This window comes from Symphodus melops (genome assembly GCF_947650265.1).
Source record: "Symphodus melops genome assembly, chromosome: 14".
NCBI lineage: Eukaryota > Metazoa > Chordata > Actinopteri > Labriformes > Labridae > Symphodus > Symphodus melops.
The window spans coordinates 12,590,148-12,611,067 of NC_136704.1; the positions used below are offsets into that span (position 1 = coordinate 12,590,148).

General features: G+C 42.0%; 1 protein-coding gene across 2 annotated transcripts in view; it reads left to right on the forward strand.

Moving 5' to 3' along the window:
- The window catches only part of LOC306835009 (uncharacterized protein), a 93,888-nt gene extending 73,412 nt beyond the window's left edge, over positions 1-20,476 (forward strand). For both annotated transcript variants that reach the window (XM_079361377.1, XM_079361378.1), the window contains 5 exons: positions 9,001-9,089; positions 9,506-9,580; positions 10,710-10,951; positions 16,687-16,789; positions 20,229-20,476. In XM_079361377.1, coding sequence (XP_079217503.1) covers positions 9,001-9,089; positions 9,506-9,580; positions 10,710-10,951; positions 16,687-16,751 — 471 coding nt within the window. In that variant the 3' untranslated portion in view covers positions 16,752-16,789; positions 20,229-20,476. The remainder of the gene's footprint in view (positions 1-9,000; positions 9,090-9,505; positions 9,581-10,709; positions 10,952-16,686; positions 16,790-20,228) is intronic.
- The last annotated feature ends 444 nt before the right edge of the window (positions 20,477-20,920 follow it).

Consider the following 20,920-nt stretch of genomic DNA (forward strand, 5'->3'; position numbering starts at 1 on the left):
CTGCACCCCCCCCTCTGCCTTTTTTGATGATTAGTGGCATATATCCGGTGCTAGAGCTCGGATTATCTTGTCCAAGACACGGAGGGGTGTATGTGAGACCTAAACCTGGCAAGGTGATTTGGAGCGTTAATTCCTGGGTGTAATATTCCCTGATATTCCCTTACGTTCTGGCTGTGAGCCGGTGGTGGGTGAGTGGGTGGGTGGGTGGGTGGAGTGGGGTCTCAGGGGAGAGTGGTTGTCAGAGCTGAGCCGCCGCTGTACAAAGGCAGAATGGATAATTAAGGGTAAAGCCAGGACGGGAAAGTGATGTTCATTTAGATTCGACAAACTTTGAATTCCGTCGTGAGCTTCTGCTGCTCGCTCTGATCTTGATTTTCAATTTGTTTAAATAAAGTTACTTCTTTTTTGTCTTCTGCATCTGTTTCTCTTCTCTTTTTGTTTTCATCTCTTCTTCCTCCTGTTCTCCGTCCGTCTCTTTTCTGCCTTTCACCTTGTTTTCTACCTCTTCCTTGCTCATCGTCTTTCTCATTCACTCTCTCTCTCTCCCTCACCTTACTCTTTTTTTCACTCTGTCCTTGTAAATTATGCAGCTCGCATAGCCGGAGTCTCTTTTTTTTTTTTCTTCTCTTGACATTAGTGCATCAGGGTTTGACAATAGTGATCGCCCAGGGCCAGTAAGACACTGACTTAAGCCAGTTGATTGGTCAGTCAGAAGTCGCCCCTGGTCTCTTCTTCATCTTTATTTTAGACTGTTTTAAATCCTGTGAGCTCTTCCTCTGATGAACAACTGCAGATATTAGCGATTCTTGGACAATTCAGATTTCTTTCAAGTCAAAGTCTTGTATGCAGAGGACGTGGCGTCAGCTTTAAGTGTTTGAATAATCAAGCAGTCGTGGTGCATCAGATCACAAATCTCACAGTTTGATTAGGATCACAGATGTTTCTACTCTGCACCTATAGACATGACTCACACTGTGCATCTTAACAGCACATCTCAATGACTCCGATAATTATAAGACGAGAAGTGTTACTTTATTTGTATTTAGAAAGCGCTGAATGTGATTTAAAGAGGTGCAGCATTTTCAGTGACAGTATTTGTTACCTTCCATCAGGGACATTAATTAACCAACACAATTCTAAAACCTTTCTGTGAATATCACATTTGCTGTTAACAAGAGAAAAAAAAAAAAGTTTTTCCCGTTGTGTGAGTCAAACAAAACCACAAACGAGGAGCGTGCGTTTTGAGGAATTCTGAATTGTGTGTATGTATGATCTGCCTGGATCCCATCCCCGAACACTTCCCCCCTTTTTACTCGTGATGTCTCCTGTCATCTCCACAGCAGATGAGCTTTTCAATGAATGGGACTCCGAACAGTGTTTAAACACCAGTGTTATGACCGCTCTGACTATGACTCCTTCATTAGGTCCCAATCTCTGGTATTGACCAACATAAGATGAATTATCCACTGAGGAAAAAAAATCAAAGGGTTTGAAATGGTAAATGGTACACTACAGTGGCCTATAGAGGAAATCTATATTACAAATTGCCTCGGTGAACAGTAGCTGAACCTCAGATAGCTCTGTCTGTCTCTGTGCATATGTCTCTGTATGCACAGTGTGTGGAAGTGTGTGTTTGATACATGCAGCGTCATGTTTGTGCTCCTTTTCTGATAGGAGATTACATGTGATAAGCATTTTAGTTTGAGCTTGCATGCATGCCACGAGAGAAACAAACACACACACACACACACATTCAGTTCTCTAGATCCTGTCCCTCTGCATGAGCCCAGTTCAAATATCAGCCATGGTAAAAAAAAACAAAAAAAAAAACGAGGCATGTTTTTGTGACTGATCAGATAATTCATTTCCCTCTCCCTCACCCTCGCTCTCTGCGACACACATACAATCACAGTCATTAGTGTGTTTACCTCAACATCCTTCAGCTTGGAATCAAAGAGTTCAAACTGTTTTAATGATGGCAGCAAAAGTTGCCATGTTTTCATCCCCCCCCCTAAACGTTTTTTTTTTTTTTTTTTTTTTTTTTTTCAAGCATCCCAAAATCTTTAGAACTATTGCTGTCATCCTATAGAAATACAATTACTTAGTAGCTTTAATCAGTGTGAGCTTGTGGGATGTTTGCCTCATCACTCGGGAGAAATGCCCGGTTCTTGCTTGCAAATCATTGAGTTAGACGCTGAAAAACAGAAAAGGTCCAATACTTTGTTTTAGGTCAACATGTTCCCATCCCAGATTGTCATAAACCAAGCTCTGTATCAGCCCTTTGGTATCTCATTCAGACAAACAAGGCAAGGCCGCTGCGACGGCCCGTTTGGAGAAACGATGGATAATTAGAAATGATGCAAGTTCAGAAGTTCAGATATCATATCACTGATGGTGTCACACCTGCAGGGCTTAACCCTGTTTCCTCTGGCGGGGGCCTCCTCTGTTGTCTGGCCCATAAATTGGCCACATACTACACCATGAACTCGCTTCAAACTATGTCATTATGATCTGTAGTTTTTCCAAAGTCTCTAATACTAAAGGCTTAATGTCAAGGATTAATTAAAAGCAAGTGAGTGTCTAGATGGGCTATGGCGCCTCCCTTGGGTGTCTGTTTGTGACTCCAAGGGATCTGACAAAGAGTCTGTTTGACGCCTTGATATTAAGAACAGGCAGGTTTGGTTCTACATAATACTTCCTCCAGGAGGAGAGCAAAGCAAAATGCCATTTACTGTATTTTATATTTCTCCTTTATTTTAATGACCACTCCATCAGTGGTGGAGGGTGACCTGTGTAGCTGCCTGTCGTTGCTGTTATCCAATCAGAAAGTGCCTGTGTTTAATCTGATTTGAAATATGGTTGCCTGAGTGAACTTTTCAAGCACGAGAGTGAAGTATCTATTGTGATGATTCCGGAGACAGGTCTGTGGAACCATTTCATCTGTTCATTGATCTCACTCATTATACCTGATAGAAGCCCCCAAGCCTGGCCTAATTAGCTCAGAATGACCCACACTGGATCATCATTTACACACACACACACACACACACACACACACACACACACACACACACACAGGTTTGATGATGGAGAGATGAGGACAGACAATTGAAGCTCATTTGTTTAGTTGATGAATCAAGAGAAGCGGTCCAATTGTCTGACTGTTTAACCATGGAATGGACTTTGTATTTGTTCAGTGGGCGTGCGCTTGTGTGTCCTTGTGTTCCGTCACCCTCAAACACAGCTCATTAGGCCGCACTGCTGTAATTCGTTTGAGAGATGGAACGGACAGTCGAGCAGACAAAGTGGTCAATCTTTTCCTCCTGTTGTCTATAACTTCTGTCGTCCTTCGCAGCAGTGCCTTGTCTTTCTTCACCAAAGAAGGTCACATGTGTTAACTATGCACGGCTGCAGTTCACAGCAGGGCATCAGAAGGTATTGTGGTTTTAATTTAAAGCAAGAACACAAGAGAAGAGAAACATTAGAAATGGGTAGATTGATATTCAAACGCTGTTCCCCTCCTTCTTTCGTCATGTCACGTACAGCTTCGTGGATGTCGTTGGGCGAATAAGGTTATGGTTGTCGAAAGATCCAAAAAAATGTGTAATAGTTGGTCAAATATTCGACTCTTCACTCTGTCATGTTGACCTTAGCCAAGGTTAATACCACTTGAAAAAAAGGGAGGATATTAGTCTTTACAAATCCTACCTGTCACTCATTGAACAGCGTCTATGTCTTTTTAAAGTAAGTAAGAATGCTTTAATTGTGATTATTCAAGGCTAACCTTTAATCAGCTCACCTTAGCAGCAGGTTTTCACTAAAATCCTTTTCACAGATTCCAGAAGGGCTGTGTAATATCACCCTATTCAAAGGTATTCTCCATCTCAGGAGGAAAGAATACAGAGTTATGAGTTCAAAGTGATCTGATTAATGACGTTAAATTGAGATCCATTGAAAACATCTTTCTTTTCCCTTTTCACTATTTGACCAAAGCAGCATAGTTTATTCTTCCCTTCACTGTGAGATTCTTTGGAGAATATATTATATTGTTAAAATGCCCACGTATGGAGAGGCACACATATATGCTTTCACATTTATTCCACAAGCAGTATGAACTAACCTTATCCTAGTGGTGATTGTACTGCTTCCCATACTGAACAAACAAATCATTTCTTTAAAATGAAACCTTGTACTACATTTAAATGAAATAAACTCCCCCCATAAATCCATGTTATTTCATTCTCCCACATGTTAAAGTGCTGGAGTGAAGAACGTATTACATTACGTAGCCTTAAGATGGCAGTTACCGTATTGGAAACGCTAACTCCTTCTAATATCTTGCTAATCCAGAAGCAGGCAAAGTGTAAGCTCAGTGTTAGCTAAAGGTAAGCCTAGCCTATTGGCAAACACCAGCAATGAGCCCACCTGTCACTCAAATCAGCCATGCCACTCATTATGCCCGTTTAGCCTTAATATAATCAAAACAGATTCCCCCCCCCCCCGGAGAGTTTTTAAGAACAGAGAAATTAGCTACAGGGACCAAAGCTAGTTTTGTACCGTGCTGTAAAGAGTTTGCTGCTGTGTTATATTATATTGTTACTGAGCACAATTTCAATACAATACCTTTGTTTCCAAACCTTTTTCCTCTTATTTTTTCACATCTGTATAGAAACTGTAAATGCATTTGATTTAAGATAACTGTCAGTTCTGAAGTTTAGTAATAAAGGGTTTCTGTTTAGCATTGCACAACATTTCAATGACTGACAAATATCAGTCTTCTCCTGGAAACCATCAAATGAAAAGATACCCCCACAGTTGGTGGAGCTTATTCTTCCTGAAAAATGGTGGAGAAACTTCTTCCAAGGCGGAAATGTAGTTGTGCTCATGCAGACTAGATGCGAGATAGGGGACTTCAGTAATGGCAGCCACTGATAAACAACCCAGCAGCATGCGTAGGAGAGTGTATGATGATGAAAGGACTTGGGGAAAGGAGTCAGGCCATGCAGCAGCAGATGAAGGTAATTAAAGAAGCCATCATCAGCATCATTAATATGCTAGATCTGCCGTGGCCCACTGACTAGTCTAATGGAGAACATGTCATCATCGTCACCATTAGGGAGAGTGGGACACACACAAACACACGCACACACTGTCTTAATGTTGGGTCACGCCATGATTATCACCATTAAGCCTAGAGTGAGAAGACCTGCTTAGGAAAACCTCAGTCTCTGCTGCCAACGTACACTCAGATGTACACATACAGTATACGCACACACACACGAACACACACACACTCTCGCAGATCTTTAATTCAGACCCTGTGAGTGATAAGTATGCATATTTAAGTGATGTCAGGCCTGTTGGGTCTTTTAATTAGACAGAATGAATGAATGTTTTATAAAAACGTGTTTAACAATAAATGTGTTCATTAATTTGATGAGAGGATGTGCTCTGATGAGCTGAGTGGAACAGAGTAATGGCTCGTATTCAGCTCCGGTGGTTTGATGGTGGTGGAACCAACAACCAGGCAATCTGTTTCTAGTTTTCCCCTCATCTTCATATTTCTCTCACTCTCTCTTTTTTCACTAAGAAAAGTTCACTTTGAATTATGTTTATCCGGCAACCCTGGACAGTTTGGCCTGATCTCGTGAAAATGCACTTTAGTCCTGCTGTAAAGCTAAAGTGCGATGTGATACCAGTCCACTGCTCCTCCATTGAGAATAGAAAAGATGGAAACTCCATTAACTGCTAAGAGTCCCTACAATCAGTTTTTTTCCCCTCTTCTATCTGCAGGTATGCTTTGTGGTTTGTCATGAAGCATCATTCTGATTCACAAGTTGAGGAAAAGATGGTGCGAGTGCACTAACTTCATCTTCTCTAGTGAAAAGTGGGGGCTGTGGACTGGACAACTTGTCCCCTTTTTTTTTTTTTTTTTGATGGAATAAACTATCAAAAATAATAAATGCTATTTTAGCAGCTGTAAAGATTCCAAATTGTCCACCAGCACCACAGAAGCCAACTCATATTCTCTAGCCTTGACTTGAAAGGAGCTGTGGTATCACCAGACTTGGTTATAGGTGTGTCCCAAATGCATTTTGTTGCCCCTTTTAGCCCCCATCATCAACTAAAATATTTGTGCAACAAAACCAATCTAAATGTTAAGCAGGTACGCTATGTTGCTCCTCCCCCTGCCTGCAATCGCACCTCCTTTGTCCCTTTTTCTCTAAATGTCCCCCCCCCCCCCCCCCCCCCCCCCCCCCACACACACACACACACACACACACACACACACACGCACACATGCACACATGCACACACACTCCCCCCCTCTTTCTCACACACCCTTTCACTGCCTCCCTTGACACTGGTGGAAACGGAGTGATGGTGTGTAATTTAGTCCTAATCACAACATCAGACTTGCGCTGCGATTTACATCCCTCCACCAGGCAAGCCAGTCAGACAGTCAGGAGGGAGATGTTAATGTGAGACCACAGGTAATTACTGTCATTACAGCATGCATGGAACATGCCGGCCTGTGTATGCGTGTGTGCACACTCATCATGAGGAGGGGTCTTTCTCAGCTCTTAAATCACAGGATTTGACGGGGTTTTTGTTCATATTCTGTACTTAAAAATGTGATTATTTACATGCGATTTTAGCCAATAAGTTTGAGAAAAACACAAATCCAATCTCAAACAGCATGGGATGCACAGTATATTTGCCCATCTTGATAAAAGTAATTATAATAGATGCTCTCATTCAGTTAACTCTTCAAAATCGAATGACTTACTTGATTTAATTCCCTCAGTGTTTCTTCATTGCTTTATTTGTTGAAATGCAGCGCCTCCATAATTTAAATATGATTAAAAGTCTAGTTCCTTATGAAGCCTGAATTATTGATAACGTGTCACTGTCATCCTCACAACCTCCGTACACATCTGAACTGACCTGCATTTCGATTACCTCACATTATTTTTGATAAATTAAGGTCGCCCGACTTTGTCAATATAAGAAAAAGTCAAACCTTTCTGTTTTTCCACTTTGACTTTGATTAATTTCTTCGGTACTTTTAATAAGATAATAGAAAAATTAACCCATCATTGTCTCGTTCAGCAGAATAACACACGAGCAACAAGCTGTCGGGTTTCTTTTTCAACTGTTACATACATTTCTGAATCCGTTTAGAATATGTGATAATGTTGAACTTTTGAACTGGCATCGCTTATCTATAGCCCAAGGCTGGTGTGATGCAGGCATTAAAAAACGTGCTTTTCCCAAAAGAAATAGTCAAAAATACTCAAAATATTTTACCCCAGGCAACTTGAAATAAATATTCATTTTTATTTAAACCTTGGGCTCACAAGCAGTTGTCCTTTGGGGTAGTCCCAATAGGAGCTTGACCATCATACATGTACAGCCGCCACGGTTCAATCACTCAAAAAATGATTATATCCATGTTAATGATTAGAATATTTAGTAAATGTAACTATGTTTGGCAAGTACACAGTTTGTGATTCAGCTCACACAGCAGTTGATTTTTTTTTTTGACATAACTTATTTGACATTTTTGGTTACTTAAATCATGGTCAACCCTGCCAACTTTATTTTTTCTTTGCCCAAGTTTTTATTGGAAGATTGGATTGTATATCAAGGTGTTTCCATGGCGATAAGGGTAATGTGTCAGGGTCCCCAGAGTTTAGGTCTGGAAAGGCCCTGGCTGATAAGTAGAATGAAAAAGTCAGCAGTTTGGCCCGTGCCATCCCATCGCTGTTTTCACCTCTCACCCGTCGTCTCCTCTCTCCGATCTCTTCTCCGAGCTGCTCCTCCTCTCTCTCTCTCTCCCGTCTCCCTCCTCTTTTGCACCCGCCCAACACCTCACCCTGCTATTCATACCTGTGTCCACAAATGCCATCTCTTTCATCCCCCGTTATTCTCAATTTGCCTAATGTTTCTCTCGTGTTACTAATATGCGCTGTATTTGACATTTATTTTCACCCTGTCTTTTTCATCTATTAGAGTCACAATTATCCCCGTTTTACCCTTCTTTATTTCACACCTCCGGCTCCCTCCACCACAGATTAGCAAGTGTCGGATGTTAACACTTTCCTCGATAGAACGTAATGCACTCTAAGCTGCAAGTTTCTGTCCAAACACAATATTTAAAAAACAGACAATGCGAAATAGGTCATCAGATGAGTGGGAAATGTGTGCGTTTATTTCATGTTTATTTTTATAGGGACAAGTAAACCATTGTCACTCTCTACGGCATTTATAGCAGTCTTTTCCAACATTGGGGTCCCGACCCCAAGAGGGGTCACATGAGAATTGAAATGGGGTCGCCTAAAGGTTTTATTTATTAATCAATAAAAAAATATACTGTATTCTAAAATATATTATACACAGGCTACTGTGTGCCATAGTCAATGTCAAAACACAAAACGAGCAGAGTCTGTATGTCAGCCATTGTGTAGAAATGTCATCCCGGCCTTTCTTCTTCTGTCCACATGATTTTTTAAAATTTTGTTTAACCTTTATTTAAGCAAGTAATTTACCCGTTCAGATTAAGATCTCTTTCACAAGGGTGACCTGGCCAAGAGGGCAGCAGCACACATCATAATGAACGTCTGAACAGGAAAAAGCCTCAACGTGGTCTGAAACGAATGTTTCTTTGCAACACAGATTGAAAACAAGTGAATATGAGCAAATACAGTGTTTATGTTGTTGATGTCACAAAAGATTTGTGATGTCAAAGTGGAGTCACAACCCCAAAAAAGGTGGGAACCACTGATTTATAACCTCAGCTAAATTGCATTGCTTGTCTCTAAACTGGCCTTAAAATACATGAAACACAAGATCTTAAACAAGCTCACGATAAAAAAGGACGAACAAAAGAGGATGCAAAATATACAATCCGACTTTGCCCAACACTTTTACATTTTTGCCATTCATATCGTTGCATGACATTGTGATAATCTGGAATTTATTTTCTGTGTATTAAAGGCGGACGCACTTCGATCAGACAACGCTAACCTTCGCCATGAGAGCCAGCTCGTCATGACGAACGTCAACCATTGGATCACTGAACAAAAGTATGAGAACATTTACACTGTGACACTTTCATTATTTTTTATAGCAACTTTTTTTTTTTTTTTTTTGAATGTTTTAGGCCATTTTTTGTCTTTATTGGGTGAGACAGCTGAAGAGAGACAGGAAATGTTGGGAGGAGAGAGAGGGAGATTACATGGAGGACCGGCCTCTGTACCAGGGCATGCAACTTAATTATTTTTAGTTTCTATATCAATGTTTTTACAATGTTCTTTACCATGTTTGCAGTGTAGTTTCATTACCAACACTTTAACATTATCTTAATATAAAGGGTCTTCTCGTGAGTTATTTAAAAGATACTGTTGGTACAAATAGGGTAACTGTGACGCTGACAAGTCTTTCCCTTTTAAAAAAATGTTTTTTCATTAGCCTCTGAATGTCTGTCTTTTTTTTCTCTCAGGGCCTCCAACATGAGCCTCACTGCTAAGATGAAGGCCCAGAATAAAGTGTTGCTCATCATCACTAAAGAAAAACAGTGAGTACATCCTTCAAAGTTTTGGTTACTTCGGTTTGGTTACTACTCTTAACAAGCGTGTCTATAAGTGCAGCACATTTGTTTGCTTAAATTACAGCTAACGACTTATTTCAGTCAGCTTTTTGTGTGTGTGTGTGTGTGTGTGTGTGTGTGTGTGTGTGTGTGTGTGTGTGTGTGTTCTGTGCAGAGAAGGTGTTGGAGATGTGCTCTTTGACTTCCTCACCTCTGACAGTCGATCGGCACGTCTGCTTCATCATGACTCTCTCAATCTCTTTCCCTCTCTCTCTCTCTCTCTCTCTCTCTCTCACACACACACACACGCACGCACACACACACACACACACACACACACACACACACACAGGAGTACAGAGATGGGCCGTGACACACTCCTTTTTACAGAGATCAAAGCCGTCTCGCCATCTTCTGTCATGCTTCCCCTCTCACCCTGCAGTGCCTCACCTCCCTGAGCCCCGCCCAGCAGCAGCACAACTGTCTCTGTGTCTTTAGATTCCTTCTTTGTCTCACTTACTTTGAGTGTGTGTGTGTGTGTGTGTGTGTGTGTTTAGATCTTATGTTTTTGTTATGCTAACCTGTTGCTATACTCAAAGTCTTTTGAACACCTGAAACACCAGAGCTGCCTAAAGTTGTGTCTCAAAGAAGTTTCCCCTCTTTTACTTTCAACAGACGCGCACTATTCCTGCTTCCTCTCAATTTAAATACAACAATTTGTGTTTCTTTATGTTGTAAACTTCAATAAACAAACAAATTGATAAGAATGTGTTTTTTTCATAGATCTTAAACCAGGGAGTTGCACAACAAAATAATGAAATACTGAAATAAATAGCCACAGGGGTAAGTGATAAGTGGCTGTGGAAATACAGTGTATCATTATATGAATCAGGATGTGTGTGTCTGTGTGTGTGTTTGTGTGTCAGAGATGCTGTCTGAACTCTTAGTTAAAGGCTCTTTCAGCAGCAGAGAGACACAGACACCATTGCCGTTGTGTGGCAAGGTATTTTGCCTGCTATGTTAACAAGAGTCTCTTGATGATAATGGGGCGACTGTCTGCCTCTCCATGTATATTTCTCCGTTTAACTGTGTCGCCGCTTCTCCCTCGCTTTGGCAGACATCTTCAGGAAGCTAATGACACACTGAATGCGGAGGTAAAGAGACTGAAAGACGTGTCGAATGAGAAGGAGAGAGATGTGGAACTCTTCAAGGTAAACAAGTGCAGAGTGGAGATCAAAAAAAAAAAAAGAAAGAAGAAGACGAAGAGTGGATCACAAAAAAAAAAAAGATTCAGTTTTTCATTTCATAATTGTTGCATGCCCGGATCAGAGACCAGAGCGCTCGGCAAGACGACAATGTGTGAGTCATCTGAGCGTGTGTGAGCGTGACCATACATGTAAGGCCATACATTTGTTTGCATCCACCAGCTGATCACAGTTTAGCATTCACAGCCCATGGAAAAAAAACAAAAAAAAACGTTGCCCAGCATGTTTGGCTCTTTCACACACAATCTCGCCTGAACAAAGCTGATGATGATAATAACAGCTGGAGTGCCAAGTTGTGAATGAAACACCCTGTGGGCTTTGCCACCTGTGTGTTTCCATGCATGTGTGCGTGTGTGTGTGTAATGCCTCTCCTTTAATCAGAATACGTTATTCATGCTGGGCCTTTAACAATGATTACACTCCAATCAACAGCCCATCCTCTCCTTCTTGCCACCCCCATGGCTGTCAAATAGCATTCATCAATAGAGAGGAGATATATTTATTATGTTCATTAAGGCCATTAAAATGAATGTGGCACAGATGGGATTGGGTGTCGGATGGAGGAGAGAAGAGGAGGGTGTCTACGTGTGGTAGAGGGTGTTTGTGGGGGGCAACCTGCCTGTGGCGGTATACTCCCCATACCCCCAGTGTGACCCCCTGAGGTCTCCCTCATTAACAACCCCCCCCCCCCCCCCCCCCTTTCCCACCTCACACACACGTGCACACACACACACACACACCACTCGTGTTGCGCCCCCTCCCCTAACGAACATCCACACTCTGTTTTCCAAAACGGATCAGATTTGTTTTGACTGGGGGTAGGTTTCCAACGCCTTTTCAAAGCTGTCAGTCATTTTAATGATATCATTAAGGGGCCGCGACAGAAAGATGAATCACTTTTCTTTGTCTTTCGCTCATAATTGCGAATGAGCGAGAGAGAGAGAGAGAGAGAGGGGCAGAGCGAGGCAGTTCGAGGCAGTTCATATAGATGTATGCATAAGAGGGGTTTTGACTGAGCGAACATAATAACACGGAACGAGATAAAAACAGTGAATGAAAGCCTCTTCCATGCAGTCTCCCAATCCATTCTCTGTCTTTTTGTCTTTATTATGAGCATTCCTAATTTATTTCATTTCATTATTGCCCCCTCCCATACACACCTACCCAAAATGCCATATGTATGAAATTCATAGATCTATAAGACAACAGATATGTCATGATATTTGCATGGCAGCCATATACATTCAGTGTATAAATCTCATTACTGGTGGCAAAGGGGCTATCTGCTCAGTGTCTCTCCACTGTCACTATCACTGACAGCGATCAACACGCTGTGAAGGTTTTGTCATTAGATATGCCTTTATTAAAGAAATGTATTATGATTACACAGCCCACTGTTCCCAAAGCAGCAGGAGTCTCGTGGCTTCACACTGTCGGTGACATTTGCACTGCAGAAAGGTGAGGAGACGATAAAGCAGAGGCTAAGAATCGAGATTCATAAGGTTATATTTTAGTTGCAGAAGTCGTGTCAAGTAGAAATAAAGGCACACCAGCACTAAATTCAAGCAAAAATAATGCAGTTTTATTGATGACTTCCAGTTCTGATAACAAACGATATGTAGATTATGAAGCTGATAAAGGTTTCATGGATTTGTTTGTAACACTGATAATTGCTTCTGCCAATTGCAAAATACAAAATGCACTTGTTTTGCAATTTAGAGCATAACATGTAATCAGAAAGTAATAAATCAATGGAAGCCATTTTCTCTTGATTAAGATTCATCTGCTAACTAGCTCATGCTTGGCTCAAACACGTGCATAAACAGTCCAGAGACGAGAAGAGGCAAGAATCATGACGCTGAGATCTGGAGCACACGCTCCACACCTCTTTAAATAAGGGGTAGCGTGTGTTACGTTACACCTGTTCTCTCTCTCTCTCTGCTTGATTCTCCCTCCTCCTTCACCTGCTTCACACCTGAGTGAAATCTGTGCTCAGGGAGGTGGAGGGGTATTTCAGAGGCTCGGGCACACACACACACTCTGGGCAGCAACGTGGAGAAATGTTCAATAAAGCTCGCGGCTAACGTTCAAATCTGTGTGCTTTTATGTGTTGAGCCTTGATTTAATTAGATTGGTTAAGGAGGCCGTAGCAGCATGTAATGTTTGAACACAAAGAGCGGCTTTGCCACGACTAACACTTTGATGGTAGCCATGTGATCTGTTTCTTATGCGGTCCATTTATGGAGCTTTTAAACATCTCCCTGCCATTGCATTGCAGTAACTTTGCTTACCAGGGAGAACGTTCGGACTTTCTCATAGAAGCCGTCAAAGTATGGTTAAAAAACAAGAACTCTTGTCAGCCAAATCTACAAATGGAACATGCCAAGAAAGTCAAGTACACAATGAAGGAATTGTCCTGCTTGGACTCAATCCTGGAAAATCCCTTCAAAAGCCATCAGGTCATGATCATATTGTCATGTTTCAGCTCGTCCAAGATGCCACTTCAGGTGTATTGTGGAATTTTTCAAACCTTTACCATTGCTTTGTACAGATGATACGCGTTTTTCCTTTTTCCTTTGTGTTTGTCTTCCACAAGTATGTAACATACGGCAGAAGAGGACAACGCTATGACAACAGCCCATGTGATTTAAATAAAACTGTTGTTACTTTGCTGTGTAGATTTTCGACTGAGTTTCAATTTGAGGAATAGAAAATGGGTCTTGTAGTTTGTGTTTCTCATCAGCGAATATATGCCAGTCCAAATTGTGTATGATCAAAATACTCTTATTTACCTGAAAATATCAGAGATGCTATCTAACAATATAAAAGTTTCCCTCCGCATTCAAAAGCACAAAGTGGCAAAAGCAGAGCTTGTTGCTATTTGCCGCTCCTGTCTGGCACAAGCCATGTGGGGGAAGTGCTCATAAGGCATCAGGCTTCATCAGTCGCAACACTAACAATGTGCTTCCAATTAAGAGCAGCCCGTGATCACAGCAGAAGATGTGTCGAAACACCGAGAACTGAAACGACAGAGAAACAGAAAGAAGGGAAGAGAAGAAGGCGGCTGTGTGAGGAGACAGACGAGTCTTGCATAAAATCGGAGATGAGAGCAGTAAATAAGAAAGATGAGAGCGAGATTGGAGCGGGAGAGAATCCATGTAGTTTATTGCCTGGTTTAGAGAGCATGGCGGCTTGGCTTTGACACTAATGAGTGTAATTAGACACACACTGATTGGGTTAGGCCGCTAATTACACACATCCGTGTTTGCGTGTAAACACAGGAACACATGTTTACACAGGCGTTGTGCCAAGTGCTCAGCGCATCGCTGCCTTCTCACATCGGGCGCATAAATCTCACACAGTTGTCTCAGCTGCGTTGATGTTTCATGATCTGCTGAGGACCGCATTAACATCCAGAAAAGAGTTTAAATCATGGCAGGAATCTGTGGGGATGTGACACTTAGGATTTTATAGAGTTGGCTTGTGCTCTCAGTTAATGTTATTCCATCACTGTAGCAATGGGAACGCATGGAATTTATCTCGTATAAGGCATTTCTAATTGTAAAGATCAAAGGAAGTTTCTGCATTTCTTTCTATTAATGTTCTTTGTATCATCATTATGGTGTGAAATTAAAAGATTCAGAAAGGTCAGCTGCAATTATGTTCACTTTATAGATGTCATTTTTCAGGAAATGAAGTTTTTTTTTTTTAAACAAAAAAGCTCACATCGCCCAAGCTTAATTATTTTGTTAGTTGATCGACAGTGAGGCAGATTATGTCCTCTATTATGTTCTTTTTCTGTTTCAACCTGCAAGAATACATTGTGTAAATATATGCATGTTTTTATTTTGTCTTTGACGTTATTACATGGGGCTGCATGGTGGTGCAGTAATTAGCACTGTCGCCTCACAGCAACAAGGTAGCTGGTCTGAACCCCTGGACCGGCTCTGGTGCCTCTTTTGTTTGGAGTTGTGTTCAAGTTCTCCCCGTGCTCCGACTTCCTCCCACAATCCAAAGACATGCTAGCTAGGTTAATATGTGGCTCTAAATTGCTCGTTGGTGTTTGAAATGTTTGGCGACCTGTCCAGGATGAAGCCCCGCTTCCCGTCCAATGACAGCTGGGGTCGGCTCCAGCCACCCGTGACCCCGAATGGGTTAAGCGGTATAGATAATGGATGGATGGATGGAATATATGATTACAACTTGGCATGCACCATTTGAGAAAAAATATGCAGTGTGCAATGATGTGGTGCAATAATGGAATAATGATATGAGGCCAGATACATTAAAAAATATTTAAGAGTACATAAAAGCAATGACGCAAAGTTTTAATGACCATCTGCTTTTCTTCATGCGTCACATATTATCTACGTGTGCACAGGTATACACAGAACCAACAGGCATGAGTGAGAACGCGTCGTGTGATGAATAATAGTTCCTATGTATTGCGGTGCAATTAGACTCCTCAGTTGTGTTTTTAATGGTAATCTTTGTATTGAGATGATGGATTTGTGATTAACTAGCCAGCTGTTATTGAGACAGTGATAGTACTGGACCCTAAACCGAAAGGCCTAAAAATGCCCGGACGCAATTAATGCACATCAGCGCTTCACTGTATTTTTGTATTTATTGTTCAGAACATCGTTGAAGTCCCCGTTACAGCCATGCACTCGAGGTTGCGTCATTATCTCAGTGCTGAAACACTGGACCGTGGGTTTGGTAGAGTTTGGATGCAGCGTGGTCACTGTCTCTTTTGTTGATGCCTTTTTGGTTCACGTTTACCACGAAGGCTTTCAAATACATGGAAGCTGAATTCTTTCTCTAATGACTCTCGCAGACTTTTCCGACCAAAAAATGTCAAATCACATATTAGAATCTGCCTCAAGTGTCTCCTCACATCTTTAATCTTTTAAGTCATTGCTAATAGGGCAAAAAGTTTTGTGTGTGTGTGTGTGTGTGTGTGTGTGTCTCAGCTCACCCCCATCTACAGGAACAATGATGCCATTTATTAGCGTTTGGATGAGCATGCGCGTCTTCTCAACTCAAGCAAAGCGGGACCGTCTTTCCATCCGCTGCTCTGATAGAAAATCCCAGCTTGCTCTTTTACAAGAAAATTAACATTGGGGAGGTACAGTGGTACTTTAATGGGCTAAGAAGTCTTCAATAAAGTATTTAGAAGCTTTTTTTTTCTTCTCCCCCCGAATGCTAACTGGACAGGTTCACTGGGGCATGAAAGAAAGAGAGCGTAAAGCGGGGGCAGCGAGCTCTTCAGCCCGCACAGAGCACCATTATCCACCGTCGTTAATTTAATAGACATTCCTTAGTCAGCCCTGAGTCTGAAGATAGCAGACCCGAACATTTGTTTGTCATTTCCCCAAACGTTTTTAATAAACAGTTAAAATCTTAAATGGCTTCTTGTACTCTTAATGTTCCCTGGCTGCGGTTGTGTTCGTTTTGTTTTTCCTCCCCTGGTTTATATGCGCTTTCATATATCATTTAATGATTTCTGGAACCCATTTGCTCACCCATCTTTGAGTTTAGTAATAAGTTATAATGAAGACGGTTATAATGAAGATGATGCACTCCAACTTCTTCATGCCCCAGATTTTGAGGACATTTGATAAATACCGTTTCATCTTATGAATGCAGACTTTTTACACAGAGAAAAACCAGAGTTTCAAATGCGGTTTACACAGAGAAGGGTTTTGTTAACATGCACAATAGCGGGCTTCAATCAGCAGCTGTAAGTCAGAGTACATTTTCAGTTTCTTAAGGGGCATAGATTTAGTGAAAAGCAGGTAATTTCTCGTCTATGTGCTTGCATTACAGCGTGGAAAAGCAGGGTTGTGTGGCTCGAAACCTTCACAAAATCGAGGACATGCAGACCAGACTGAGAGGCAACCTAGAGGCCATCGGAACGCTAAATCAACAAGTAAGAGCGCGCACACGCACACACACACACACACACCTACACACACACACACACACACACACAAACGCATACACCAGGTCCTTGCCGTCCTTTAACCCGACAGATACAAACACCCACACACCGGCCCACCTGCTGTTGAGCTCACACAGAAGAGGAAGCTTTCATGCGTCCAACTTCAAACGCACACGCGCACTTACACACAGGCGCGCACTGACATCCATTTCCTCTTCCTGCGATAAAAGTGAAAGTCGGCAGAGGGGGGGGGGACAAATCGTATCGGGAAAAAGCAGTGACGTTTCTTTCCACTGGTAAATGATTTCCCTTTCATGAGACTGAGAGAGGGATGTATATCAATACAGGCGTGCTGATCTCTCCGTGACAGCGGAGGGAAATGGCCCGCTGTGATAAAACAATGTGGGGGGAAAAAACACAGAGGAATATTCTGAGGAAAAGCTGACATTTTTTACTTGTGTTGAACTTCACAAGAGTCAACAAATCACCAAAGGAGAGACAAATCAAAAGTACTCTTCAGCCCCCTCAGTTCTCCAAAACTCTAGGGCCTGGAGAACGGCTCACCCCACTTTCTGCGAGTCTGCCGAGTGGCCCGCTGATTGACGGGCTACGATGAAGCCTGGAACTTGTTGAAGTTTTTATGTAGTGTTGCTTCTGTGAGAACGCAGATGGCATTGGCTGCATGCGTCGAGGCAGGGGAAGGTAGAGCGGAGGAAGAGACAGGCGGAGAGAAAGGGAGAAGTGTTGTTTAGCAGGTCAGGTGTGTAATAGCACCTCTTAATCTCTACTGTGAATCATTACACATATCGATCCAACATGGTCGCTCTACACACACAAACATACAGGAACAGGTGGAGTGGATGGGATTTAGACAGTTCATTTACACAAAGCTGTTTCCCTCACTGTCCACTGGACACACACTACCCTTACATATACACTCACACACGTAAACACACACAGTGAATAGGCTGAGTCTAACATGTCACTTTGTCTATGTGAAAGGCATCTGGTTGTAAATCAGGTCTGTGTGTCTCTGTGTCTCTCTCACCCACAGGCGCATATTAATGCCGGCTTTACAACACGCGCACGCATGATTTCCATCCCACTGTCAAGCAGATTTCACGCAAACTTTTGAAATGTCACACAAAATCAGATGCAAATTAAGTGATTTTCCATCAACTGGTGTGATTATAAACTTCAGGGAGAAAAAAATAAATAAATACGGAGATTTTTCTCAAGAGTTGATTAGAATTAGGCAAGCGCTGTTATTGTGCTTTAGTGTCAGCCAATGTCCAGGTTGTTTCATGCTCTCAAATATAAGGAGAAATGCAAGAGGCAACGCACCGGCTCATCCTCCTTCTGAAGAAGCTGCGGCAAATGACGGATTGAAAGGTTTTGTACAGTTTTCAAAAACGGGAATTCTTCATGGTTCCTTTTTTTTTTTTTTTCTTACAGTTTTTTTTGGGGGGCGTATTTTTGCCTTTAAAGGAAAGGACAGCTGACGAGAGACAAGAAACGTAGGGAGGAGAGATTGGGGGATGACATGGAGCAAAGGGCCGAGGTCAGATTCAAACCCATGGCTGCTGTGATGAGGACTATAGCTGAATAACAGATAGGCTATGAGTCATCCCTTTATCATTGCTTTTAAGGGGAAAATAGTACGCTGCCAACAGAGCCAAAGCATCATTACAAAAGTCAAACTTTTTTGCTGAATTTGCTATCACTATGAAGCTTCTCCTAGCTTTTTAGTTTCTGTAGTTTCCACAAATATTTGACTGAAAAAAAACAAAAAAGCGGCTTTTTAAATAAAAACGAGCAAACTCTCGTGAAGCAGAATAAAACACCCCCCCTTCTGTGTCTTTCAGTCCGTCTCTTTTCTCTTTCTGTTCTCCCCCCATTCATACGCATCCTTTTCATTTGAACATATGCACAACAGTTCACTCGCAGTATGTGAGGGGATGAGGAGACAAGCTGTGATTTTTAATTTCACCCCCCTCTCTTGCAATTAGGGAAAGCATTCACAGCATCCAAAGAGGAGGAAAATTAAACAGGTCTCTTTGAATATGCGGTTAATTACAAATGTCAACCTCAGTATTTTTCATCAAGAACTTTTATTGCTTTTGGCGTTAACGTCAAATGAACACGTTTCATGATGTTTGCCTGTTGAAGATAGCAAATACTACTTAGGCATCTTAGGAGAGTTGTGACACATCGACATGTCATTGGCTCTTCGAGGGTTAAGCCGAAGATGTTGCCATTTAATACACTTGCTCAGATTTGTTGAGCAGGTGTGTGTGTGTGTGTGTGTGTGTGTGTGTGTGTGTGTGCATGAATGATGTCTGGAAGGGTAACATTACCAGAAGAGTCCGGAAATGTGTCTGTCTCATCTCCGTTTGTGTTTTCTTCCTCGCTCAAACACACACACACACACACACACACACACACACACACACACACACACGCACACACACATACACACACGCACACGCACACATATGGCCAGACTTGTCGATGTGACATCATTCTTTAACCACAGCTTTCACACAGACATACGCGGGCAATAAAAAACAGATGTGGATGAGTGCAACTGTCATTACCCGACGTGTCTCTTTGTCCCTCCATCCTTTAATTTCTTCTTTTACTCTTCCTCACAGCTAAAAATACATAATTTCAAGTGCTTTTTTGTCTCTTTTATGTGTCTTTTTACAATCTCTAGCCTGCCATATTTTTGCATATAATTACCACGCTGTACAACAAATGTAAATCGCTAATAATTCTGGTTGCATTTAAAGCCACTTTTTAACTCGCCCTCCTCTGCCTTTACCCAAATGTCTTTGTCAAAAAAAAAAAAAAGAAACACCCTCAATATAGCTCGTCTGTAATTGTGTTTCAGGGAGCCCAATCATGTTCCGACGACGTACGATTTGTTTTGAGTCACGGGTGATTTTGTGTCAAATCGACCTCTAATGATGGCTCAAATTGGCTGTTTTCATGTCGAAATTTACACCCTCGCATGACTCCCACTTGCAACCATTTCAAACTGTGAACACAATACTCTCCTGAATCCCGGTCGCAGTTTTCCATTTGCATTTCTTTTTTTTTTTTTTTTTCCCACAGGCATGAAAGTAACTGTGAAAGATGAATTAAGCTTGTAATGGGATGTCAGATCCTTCATCAGCTTGATAGCTGTTGACTTTTGATGGTTGATATTTGCTGGTAACTTCGAACGACTGTTGTTATTATGTTTTGTGGCTGATCAAACTTAATTAATACAACCTTTGAAAACGTCAGACTTCGCCATAAATCAGTGCTCTTGTCTCTTCTGCGTCACACTGTGTTCACAGTCATACTTCTTTTTAAATGATGTGTATGTTACTCTCATTGTCTCCCTCTGTGCTTATGTTTCTCTCTTACTTCCTCCCTCCAGTTAAACGCCCTCAGCAAGGAGAACAGGCGCTTGCGTAGGCAGCTGGAGGAGGAGAGGTCCATGCGTAGACAAGCAGACAAGCAATGCTCCTCCATCCGCCTCCCCCTTTCCCTCAGTGCCCACCCACCTCCTCCCTCCGCCTCCCGACCGTCGTCGCTCCACCTTGCTCCTCTCCTGAGCTCGGACCCGGTGACGGGGGACATTCTAACTCAAGCCGAGCTGGCCCTGAGAGACCAGGTGAGTCCCAGGCTCTGGGTAAAGTGCTCTGGAAAAAGGCCGACTGGCCTGCTGGAAAAAGAGAGAGAAAAAAACACTCGGTCTGGGAGAACAAGCAGGGGACCTGATCAAATGAAGTCCCCTGAAGACTTTGACCTGTCATGACTTTTTGACCTCCAGCTCCTCACCAGGGAGCGTACGCAGTATGAGGTTAATGTCCTGCAGGTCAAAGTCAAGTCCCAGGGTGCTCTTTGCCTGAGGGGGGCTTGAGAACCAGCGAATGATGGAATTTCATCAAATCATCAAAAACATCACATCTGCTGTACCATAAGAACATTTAACCCAAGAAAAAATTAACATATTTATTATACATTCAGTCTTACACTGAAGCATTAAAAAAAGAAGATTTCATCCCCATAATGTTGAAATGCTCAGAGACGGTGTAGCGTATAACATTCTTCAAATAACGATTTTGT